Here is an 11,591-nt window from a genome sequence, read left to right on the forward strand (position 1 = left end):
TTTATATATCAAGTAAGACTTATGTGTTTTTTTTAAATGTATTATTTTATAAATTTAACAAATTATTAATTTACTACATCGAATTAAATTGGGATCGATCAAAAATATTATTTAATTAAAATTATTAATTTATCTAGTATTAATTTAGAGAGGTTATATTATGTTTATTTCACTCTTTTTTCTTAATTTACCTATTTTCTTTTTTTAATATTTATGATCTCTTTACCTTTCAAAAAACAAAATTTATGATTTCTAATTTAATTTACAAAAGAAGATTTTGATTACTTTTGAGACTTGGGTCCGAACTTGATACTATGAGCTAATCATGATGAGGACAAAATAGAGGTACCTGTTATTGATTCCAAGCCCTAAGGTAGAAGCTTGGTTTTAGATATTCAACACGTCTCTCCTAGAAAAGTTTGCTTAGGCAATGGATGTGCGTCTTGACTTCAAATTGTGATGAACCAGTTGGTTGGTGCCGTGAAATTCTTCCTCAGGACAAAATGGAGACAGAAGGAAAAACCAACCCTTCTTCAATTATCATCCATTTTTCCATCAAACTTATTTACAATTTTTTTTTCTCTGCTCTTTTGATCTATTGTTGTCTAGAGAGAGAGAGGAGGAGATTGATTCAAGCTTAGATTGTACTTTGGATAAGATGAGATTAACCCACATTGGAGGCCCAAACCCTTTTCCTATTATATAACATACTTTGTTTAAAATGGAGTTTTGACTCCGTGGATGGTTTCAATTTTTGAATTACCCAGCATATCATGAACACAAGCAAGAATGCATGCCAATTTTGATCAAAGCAAATAAGATATTGATTAAAATTAGGGTTTATATTTGATAAACTTGTTAGTGCATGAGACTTTTGTGTGCAAGCAAGCTGATTGTTACTCCTTTGCCCCAATGTTCTTTTTAATTTGTTTGCATTACACAGAAATGGAGAGATCAGCTAAAAGTATTGCCCACAAACTCATCCAAGACATTTGGGCTCTTAAAATATATTAAGTCTGGGTTGGACTGTGCCAAGCTTCTTGGACTTTAACAATCAATTCAACCAACCCAAACATATTTTTTTTGGAATCCCAATGTTTTCTGATTCAATGATTTTAAAGAACAAAGAAAGGGTCAGAGCATAAGGTCTATCAGTTTAATTTCATATTTTTTGATTGGTGAATAGGAATATGATTAAAGAATAATAATAATGGAATAAATTAAAAATTTTGTGAGAAAAAGAAGGGGCATAAAACAAAGCACCATACTCTAAAAGTGAAAGCATTTGAATATTTACATCATAGATGCTGTGGTTGAACAATATGCCGCTCCTGAGGTTCACTGGTGAACTGCTGTGGCTGGCTGCCTGATTGGGACCGATCGTTTGCTGCTGATGTTCCAGCCCCTTCTTTCTGTATTTTGTCATTGCAGCTGATGTACGCTTTTTCTGCACAGGATTTAAATATTCTGTGGCCAAGTACATTGCTCTTAATAGCTTGTGGGGGTGAGACCAATCTCAAGTATGTGTTCTTTGTCAATATTGGTTTACAGGAGAAGAAAACACCGACTTGTCAAGCTGTTCAAATGTGGTTAAAACGATAATTAAAAGAATGTGACAGACCCCAAAGATAAAACGGGGAGTAAAAGCAAAAGTTGGTGTTGACAATAGGTACCCTGTTACAGGGCACATGCCAGCCACGAGATTACAGAGCGTTAGGATAATTTATATGACAAGTTCAGATAGTAATTTCGCTATTCATATCGAATTTGGAGTATTCAATATTCAAACTTAATTATGTTTTTTAATATATATTATGTTAATTTATAAAAAATTTAATTATTATTATATATATTTAAAATATATATTTTTAATATAAATATATTTACTTTTTTTATTCTGTGTTAATATTACAAAATTATTAATTATAATATATATATTTTTATTTATATAAAGTTATAATGCATATACTTAAAGAGAAATTATAAGATTAGAATAGTTTTAAAATTAAGTTATTTTTTTAATTTTATGTAATCAAAGACAATCCATATAGTTAATTAAATTAATTTACAAAAGTATGATTATTAATTATTTTGTAATATTTTTTAATATATATTTTTTATATAAAAAAATATAATTATTTATAAATTATATGAAATATGGATGAAAAATATTGCGTGAATTCGAGTAATTGAGTATTTATGAAAAGTATTTTAATAATTTTTTTATGTTATTGAGAGTATGTATAAGGGTTTATATTAAAATAATACATTTAAAAAATATTGGAATGATTATAAATTTAACTATTCATTTATTATTCGGGTTGGAGTACTGGTACCCTACCCGTTCATCATGATATGCAATGCCGCAGCCTCCAGGTGTTGAGAATCATTCATGAATTGTGCTGCTAAAGGTGCTCCTATTGTTTAGTGTACACATAATCCATCGGACCATAACTTACTGATTCTGTAAATCCCAAATTCTTGTAATAAACAAATCCTTATACTAGTAGAAAATAACTACACAAAAAATTAGGAAAGATCGGAGCTTATAGTACCAGAGTCTTAAGTAAAATTTACAGAAGCTAGGGTAAAATTCAGAAAGTTAAATAAAAGATGTGCGTTTTCTGTGTCATCTACATCATCTTAGCAGTGGAGAAGTCAAAGTTTGGATTCTGAGCCATGAATTTCTTAAGCATCTCTTGCTTCTCGGTCTCCTCGCTGGTGGGAAGCCCCAACTGCTTCTGTCTCTGATCAAACATCATCTTCTCGATGGTGGATCTGGTTTCAGAGTCCAAATCAGACAACTGACTGGGCTCAGGTTCTGCTTTCTGAGTATCAATCTCGGGACCTCCCTTCAACAAGGATTTCCACCAATTGGTTTTATCACACTTGGTCAGTAACACGGAGATCATGTTTTGATCCTCCAAACTCCAGTAAGATTCGTTAGGTTTCACCACTCCGAACAACTCCGCATCAAGAATGGGAGTATGACCCTTTAGCCCAACCTTCAGATGCTTCATCTTTACATCGCAGACAACGTCCCTCGATCTGGTTCCGTGAGGGACTGGAATGCTAACACTCACCTCTTGCAGGTTTTGACCCCATGAATGGTTCTCCATGTCAAGACCGTTTGCTTTGTTTGGAGTTAGCTTCGACATTTGCTCTGAGAATCAGAAATCTTCTATATGAGAAATCTTGTATTATCAAATTCTATATGTTAAGAGACCTGAATGATACAATATATATATATATATATATATATATAAGACTAATCCTATTTATAGTGTAACTCTATTAATAACATTCTAGTACAACTTTTAAGTAAATATAGTATTATAGTCCAATTAGGTAATAAATATTGTATTATAACTCTTAATTTAATAAAATCTCATTAATTTAACCTATAATCTCTACAACTGCTACTGAAATATTAATGGATGGATTTACATATATTATCTTGGCTTTGCAGGAGAATCTTTCTATCTAAAACAGAGGAAGTTCAGAATCATTAATATCAATCGAAAGAAATAATGAAGTAATTGTTCATTAGTTAGCTCAGTTGTTAGGCTTTTTTCTGTTTTGCAGGACCTAAGCTAAGCGAGTATGTTACCACCACTTGTTAGAAAGATAAATTATCTAAATGAAAGATTATTTTTTTATTAAAAAATTTATTTTATATATTTATATTAGTCATGAACATCAGCATCATTCCCACATGGTTTGTATTAAATCCCTTTTTTGTTTTTGGTAAAGAATGGTGGCTTAGTCAGCATTCCATTCACCTTATGATGGAACCATTGACTTGATGATCAATGAAACAACTGAAAGTATGATAGATGGTCTTTGATTCTAATCCCCTCTTCCTATTTTTATATTGTATTATTGTTCATAATGTTATGGACTCTGAAGAGACAAAAGAAAGCGACCATTTCCTCTTCCAAATTTTGATGTTCAGAGAGTGAAAATGAGAGTCTGAAAGATTTTCCACATTAAAAATACCGAGTTATCTACAAACGTGTAACTGGGTTACAGCCCCAAAAGGGTTAAAATTGGTAAACTATAGGCGTTAGGGGGCAAGAATTAGTGCTGTATCAACTCTGGGATTAGCTTTAAGAGAAATGAGAGCTCCTGCTGTGAGAACTGAAGCTGTGATTTTGCCTCAGTCTCCCCATTCCCATCCTCTGCGGGAACTGCCTTGGCAGGCTTGATCATGTCGCTCAAAGCCTGTGAGATCTCTTGAACAAAGTCTACTATCACCCCATCAATTCCCATTAAATGTTGCATGTAAACAGCCTCTGGTACATTGCTGCAGTAACAAGCAAAGTTTCATAGTTAGACAGAACCTTCCAAGCTTTAAAAAGCAGCCTGTTCGAAAGTGTTAGGTTGGAGAAGGGCATGCCATCCAACATTTGACTATGACAACCTTATAAAGCAGTCAAAAAGCTACATAAGAGTTTTATTATGGCCTCACAAGGTAAAGTTTTCCAGGCAAGGGAGGTCATGATTTAGCTGATCACATGGTGGATATTTTAGGAACTTACTTCAGTTGGCCATATGTCAGGAGGGAGAGCTTAGACTCTTTAATCTTAGGCACTGCTCCTGGATTTCTAAACACTCCTTTGATCTCTGAAACAATCCCTTGCAGACCACCTTCCAGGCAGACCTTTATGGCCTCCTCCAGGGAATTTCTCCTCACATCATAGTAAAGTTGAGTCCCACCATTTGTTAAGAAGAAAACCTGTTGATTTTCGAAGATAAACATTAAAAAAGAGTCTAAAAATAACATACAGAGACATATGATCCATTAAAAATGTAGCTAGAATCCTTACAGGATAGTTGTTCTGCAACTTCCTAACAAGCTGAGCTGCATCGGGCTGGAAACTAGAGAAGATTATGGGCCTATCTTTTGCAAACTCAAACACCACCTGTCACGTACCAAAATTCACAGCAATTAAGAACAAAATGTCTTGCCAGTCCCTAGAAAAAAAAAAAAAGCTTATAGCAGGATGTAGATTTCCCCCATTGATATACCTGCAAGATGACTTGGAGAACATGGACGAGATAATCTTGCTGATAAACAATATTGTCATCAAATTTCAACTCAATATTGAAACCCAAAGAAGGCTCAACACTCTGGAAAGCTTCTTCCAGGGTACAAAGTGGATCATCTGTTTCAACATCCCACTTAACAATTTGCCCATCTTTTGTTTTCCTCAACAAGCATCTCCCCTCTTTCCCTGCTTCCCTCTGGGGTCCATAGCAAAGGAATTCTGCTAAACATAACTCCGTGACTCTCTTCTCAAACACAGTGCCCTAAAATAAAACCCAAATCAATTATCAGAAACACAGGGGGAAATGGACAATTTTTAACCCTTGGTAATTGGTTAAAACTTAAAAGACAAAAGAAAAGAAAAAGTGGAACATACATTTTCTTCAGAGAGGATAAGGTCGTCGTGGAAAATGACAGGGCAGTCATCTTTTGTCACCTACAAAAAGCCACAAGCGCTTGCTTTACTTCCTGTGATTGATTGGCTCATTTGCCCATTTTTCACCACCTCCAAACTCTTTCATAAATTTCTCAAAATCAAAATCTTTTTTTAAGTTTATTTTATTAAAAAAAAAAACCCACCAAAACCCAGCAAGAAATGAACACCATCAGTAATCTTCCACTTGGGAAAAAGAAAAACTAATTCCTATTAATAGAAATTTATTCAATTAAGGGAAAAGTAAACTTAAACGCGCTTGTAGGCACGTGGGGAGGAAGAAAAAGAACCCATCCAACCACCCCACCAGATTAAGACAAAACACCTTGTCGTACGCGGCGAGCGTAAGCCGCTAACCCGACACAAGAACGTGGTTTCATGTGTTATGAAGATTTCGATTAATCCAAAGATGAGAAAAAAAAGAAAAGATGACAAAGAACAAACGAGATTAAAAGAAAGAAAAATGTTGGGGAATTTGATCCTTACCTGAACGTCAAATTCAATGAAGTCAATGGGAGATTTAGCGGCAGAGTTGAAGGAGAGAATGGAGTTTTCTTTAATGGCTTTCATTCTTGAATCAGAGCTTTGTAGCATGTTCATGCCATGCCCTCGATGCCCTATCACCAAAAACTTTGGTATCCTAAACGATGTCGCCCTGTTCAACTCCAACCCTACGTACAACAACAGAAAACCAAAACTAATTAAAACCCAGATTATAATCACGACCAAGAAACAAGAAACAAGAATAAAAGATGGTGAAAGCTTAAAAGTTGACGTTACCTTTGGAAAAACGGGTTGAGTAGAGAGAAAGAGAAGAGTTTTCCTGGACTTGGTCGAGGTTGGGCACGTCGGAGACATGAACAGCTTTGAGAGCCATTGCTGAAAGGTTTACTAAAACAGAGGGAACAGAGGGACAGAGGAGGTATTTCGAGGATCGTTGCGAGGATTTAGAGAGAAAAAAAAGGGGTATTTAAGGAGAAACAACAACGGGAAATCATGGACGAAGGATCTCCCCTTAGAATATTCCCTCCAATTTTGCCCAAAAATGCTTTGGGATATTCTCCGTTACCATTTTCCCCAAGTCAGCTTATTCCGTTAAACTTAACGGTGTTTTATCTGCTACTCCCGGGTTCACCAGAAGTTTCCGTGGGAAAATTTGGTCTGGTTGTTACGGCCATTCTGGTCAACTGAGTAATTGTCTTCCTTTGAAAGGGTTTCTATGTGTTGACGCCCCGAGATTGTGTGAACTGGTCTACGCTCTCTGATTAGGGGACCCCGAATCCCCTGATAAGGAAATTTGCCACCTGATTGGGGCGACTGTTTGCACGCGCTGTTGACGTAAGTGATGAGAGTTGGAACAAACTAATTTGTCTTATACCTTTCCAAGGACAAGCAGGCAACGATAATAGAATATCCACCGAATATCTGCTTCGGGTAAGCGGCGGGAATACTTACTTTGAATAGTAAAATTATTGAATTTGAGTAATAAGATACTTACTATTTTAAATTCAACCATAAATATTACATTTTAATTTTGTATATTATTTTATTTATAAATTACTTATAACTAATATAATATTTATTAAAATGCATTAATTATTTGAAATATAATTTTAAATTGTAATTTATTAATTAAAATTTTTATTAATAATATAATATTTTAATTCGAGTTTTGAATTTTTTTCAAATATTAACAATTGAGTGCTAGTATTAAATATTAATTTTTAATCGAATTCGAGTAAGATGTAAGATAAATTTTAATTTGATTGAACTTAGGTATCTTAAAATTAATGAATTCCTTTCCCTTTATTCTTATTATTTAAACCTTTTTCTTTTTCTTATTATTTTTCGGTTTGATTGTACGAATATTTGTTAAGATTTTACAGGCAGAGCAAAGGGTAGTGCGAGGATGCGTGCAAGGAATATGAATTTAAATCGCTGGAGACACGTGGATGGCAATTATTGGATAAGGATAATTTAGATAGAACACTATGATGAGCGGTAGCCGGCAGGCAGTGGCTAAGATGGTTCGCAAGGGCATGATGTGTTTCCACGGTAGACTTACCTGTCAAGATGGCGGTGCTTTGACATCATTAAGCGGTGATTAAGTTAAAATATTAAGTTAATTAGTTTGTAATTAGGAATAAAGTTTTGTTGTGAGTTAGCTTAGCTAGAAGAGATTTGGCTAATATCTTTTTTTCTCTAATATATATATATGTATGTTGTGTTGAAGACGTGTGAAGGACGTGGAATTATTTGGATCAACTTTGTTGGTGACAAATGGGGTGGAACTGACTAGGTTAGATCATTTTTGAGGCATATATATATATATATATGAAATATTTTATTTCAATTGGTATTAAATACAAAGAAAATGATTGAATATTTTTTAATGTATTTATATTAAAAATTAAAAAAATATTATATAAGTATTTAATATTTTTTAATATAAATAAGGGATTTATAATATATATAAAAATAAAAGTATTAAGTGTTTAAAAATGGGAAAAAATTGGTCAAAATTTGTTTAACGTGGATTAGAAGGGACATGATTAATTATATATAGTTTGTCCTTATCTTGATTTGAACTGACTCTATATGCAGATAAAATTAATTTTGCCTTCAAACAAAAGCAACCCAAAGATGAAAATCCTATTCCTTATTCCACAATATTTCTGGATGAACAATATTTAAGCAATCCAACCTAACTTTTCCGTATGAAGTAATAGATTACAACCAGAAATTTAAGGAACAAGGGAGGATAGGGGCGGACGGACGTTAATACAAGCGGCGTCAAATGACAGAATTGAAGTGTAAAAAATTCTAACTAATTATATTATTTATGTTAAAGTTTTATATAATTAATGATGTTAATAAATTTATTAATTTTTTTATAATTTAATTATAATACTATTCATGAAAGAGGAGATGAACCTAACTTTTCTGGTCATCTTTATGCAATAGAGATAAAATAGATTCCCCTCAAGAGCCCCGTTTGATGTTCCCTTTGTATATGCTGTCGGCGATCCAAAGCATCAATATTCAACGTGATAAACGCATTCAATTATTTTTTGATAAATAGTTCAAACTTATATATGAAAGTTTGGATTCCGTCCTTAAATAAATCTTTTTATTAAAAACAAATTGCCAAACAAAAGAAGCTATCTACTACAATTGAATATAATTAGCTATTGAAATAAGTAAATAAATTAAATTAAATAAACAATTAAAACAAAAATCAAATAAATTGAACTGAATCAATAGAATTCAATCGATTTTATCAATTTATTTAATTAAAATTGAATAATGTTTATTTTTGTGAAAAATAAAATATGTAATAACCAAATATATAAAAAAATCATGTTAAATGTATGCATCACAAATCTCAAATTAATATATTTAATTTATAAAGCATAGATGAGAGAAGAAGTGAGGTGGATTGGTTTGCAAGGTGTCACTATTAGCTTCCAAGGTTCCAAGCAATGGAAGGCTCTCTAAATAAAGCAGAACAGCATCCTGTGCTATTCCATGTTATTCTTACAGGGAAAAGAGATAAATGCAAAAGCCAAAATGCTGTCTTTTCTTTCACATTCAGACAGAATGGGATTTGTCTCTCTCCAGGCCAGCTGTGTCTGCCAACATTAAACAACAATAAAATTTTCATTTCTTTTATGGCTTCTCTGTCTTCTTCTGGTGCTGGTTTATTGCAACCCACAGCTTTGGATATGCATGCTTCACCTGGAAGATTACCTTAATTAATCATATATCCCCATCTTCACCTTCTTTAATTAGGTTCCTTCATTGAAATAATTTATGTAAAATGCTTCTCACTCACCTACTTGAATTGTTAACTAATTGTGAAATCCAAGTGGTCTACCTAGAAAGAAATAAAGAATGGCATGATTGTTTAATTTTAAGGAAATTTCATTTATACTTTTTTTTTTTATATTTAACATTTTTTTTATTCAGTCAATGAAAATTTTCCTTATTAAAAATGTAGAGAGTCATTTTAAGGAAAACTATACGTAATAATTATTCAATCATGAAGACATGAAGTAGTAGTAAAGAAGAAAACTAATTAATAACGCCTAAATACAATACATATTTATCTCTATAAACAAAAAAAAAACACCCACAGAGCAACAGTCATCACCAGAAACAATATAAAAGTATACCCCAAATTTCACCCAATGGAAACCACCATTGAACAAAAGCCATTAAACACCACAAACAACATAAAATCTAACCCTCAAAATTCTCCTAACAAGAACCATTAAAGGGTTCCCAAACCACCATAGAACAAAATCATCAAACCATTACCCCTTTTTTGCCCTTTCTTCTCCCTCTTTTCACCAATTTTTTGTAATTGAATTTGATGATGGCCTCAGATAAATCCACCTCTGGATGAGGTTCCTCTTGATGAGCTTTGAATTCCAGCTCATCTTCATTCATAAATTTCAGCCCGTAGCAAGCCTCTTCAGATGGGCTCAGTTTAACACAATTGGATTTATCTGTTTTGGACATTCAATTAGTGTTCCATGCATGCATGACTTGTGTTGCAATAAGGGGTTGACGATTAACTATATTCAATAAAATTAATCTATTTATTCATATTCAAAAGGTATTTTTATACTTTTAAATTGAACAAAATTAACTATCTAATATTATGTGGGAACGAAAATTATACAGTGTTAATTGAAAAAAAAAATTACAAAATATTAATTAAGAAATAAAATCATGAAATGTCACGTGAAGAAAATAAACGAAATTTACCTCATTTCAGATATTTCATGCACCATTTGGGATGGACGTGATAAGCTTTTTGCAGTTGAAAGACTGAAATCTCAGTGTCACATTACGTAAGAATAATGATTATCAGCATACAATCAAGGGAGCAACTTTCTCGACCAATGACTTTGGGATAAACATTATCAAGCCATGGGGTTGGGGAGGTCACTAAGAAAATGGCATCCAACAAAACAAGAAGATCCACCAGCAAACAATAGCTAGACATGGACTAGTCCAATTATGGTACGACGAACTTGAAACAATGTTGCAATAATGGGTCTCCCTTATATCAAATATAAGAGGAATATTGCCATTACCATTCTTACAAAAAAAAGACAAAACTGCAGATGTTGACTTCCATGGTGGCTAATTCTACTAGCACTAATATAACACAAGGAACTATCAATCAGTGTTACACTATAGATCATTTATATATCCAATAATCCATTTGATGCACCATAACCAACGGCAACAACCTAGAACAGCAATCAACATGCATCAAGGATATTAAAAATAATCCAAATTAACAAACAAAAAATGATAATAATGAATTATATGAAAAATTGGAAATTAATCCATTAAAAAAATACAAAAAATCTAAAAATTATCATGATTTGCATATGAACATATTGCATCAAAATTCTACGAAATAAGGCACGGAATATTAAAGTAAAATCCAAAGGGAAGAAAAAATAATTATATGAACTTAGAGCATATCGTTTCTAATTAATGAATCACAAAACAAGAAGTGAAGTCATACTTTAAACATGATGAAAAAGAATTTCAGAACTGAATGCATAAAAATAAAATAGAAATTGTTGTAGGCATAAAAGTCCATAAAACCCTAAATAAGACTATACAAAGCAAACAATTAGTATTTAGTATGAGTTTGCAAAATTGACTTAATTTGGCTAATCTTGGAGAGTGGAGGACGAATACAGGTTGCTGTTTAGGGGGGTTCAGGGAGAATAAGTTCTCCCTTTAGCTAGGGTTTCCTCCTCCTCCCTTTGTAAAATATTTAGGGGCTTATATAGAGCAGCACCAATGCAGTTTTGGCTAATTTCCTTCAACCAATCATACGAATTACGTTTTTTATGAAGGCTAAAACACTTGAAAGAAGTGAAGAATCAACTTGAGAATCAATGAAATACATGAAGAGATCATTTTACCCCTCTTCTATTTTGATGGAAATTAAGACAAAAATTTTGATTTAGTAATAGAAAAAAGTAAAAGGAAAATCAAGAAAAATAATTTGTAATATAAAAAACAAAGATATTTCCAAAAAAAAAAAATACTAACTATTACCTGAATACTTGTCTC

At 32.6% G+C, this 11,591-nt stretch overlaps 1 protein-coding gene and 1 pseudogene across 3 annotated transcripts; both read right to left on the reverse strand.

The window, feature by feature from the left end:
• Positions 1 to 1,475: 1,475 nt before the first annotated feature.
• LOC110426939 (protein BOBBER 1 pseudogene) lies at positions 1,476 to 3,905 on the reverse strand (annotated as a pseudogene). Of its 2 annotated transcripts, XR_016351989.1 has the most exons (3): positions 3,783 to 3,905; positions 2,342 to 3,163; positions 1,476 to 1,576 (listed from the first exon to the last, which is right to left on the reverse strand). The product of XR_016351989.1 is annotated as a protein BOBBER 1 pseudogene, transcript variant X2 (transcript). The 2 variants fall into 2 exon arrangements; XR_016351988.1 differs by having other exon boundaries at positions 1,478 to 1,576; positions 2,342 to 3,818.
• Positions 3,906 to 3,965: 60 nt separating this feature from the next.
• Positions 3,966 to 6,442, reverse strand: LOC110426937 (glycerophosphodiester phosphodiesterase GDPD1, chloroplastic-like). Its single transcript, XM_021442276.2, has 7 exons — positions 6,264 to 6,442; positions 5,970 to 6,154; positions 5,427 to 5,486; positions 5,032 to 5,313; positions 4,830 to 4,925; positions 4,542 to 4,738; positions 3,966 to 4,306 (listed from the first exon to the last, which is right to left on the reverse strand). Exons 1-7 carry the CDS (start codon positions 6,358 to 6,360, stop codon positions 4,081 to 4,083), a joined length of 1,143 nt encoding a protein of 380 aa, XP_021297951.1. The 5' UTR covers positions 6,361 to 6,442; the 3' UTR covers positions 3,966 to 4,080.
• Between the last annotated feature and the right edge of the window lie 5,149 nt (positions 6,443 to 11,591).

Source organism: Theobroma umbraticum, unplaced genomic scaffold (genome assembly GCF_002168275.2).
Source record: "Theobroma umbraticum cultivar Fairchild unplaced genomic scaffold, ASM216827v3 scaffold_239.1, whole genome shotgun sequence".
Taxonomy (NCBI): Eukaryota; Viridiplantae; Streptophyta; class Magnoliopsida; order Malvales; family Malvaceae; genus Theobroma; species Theobroma umbraticum.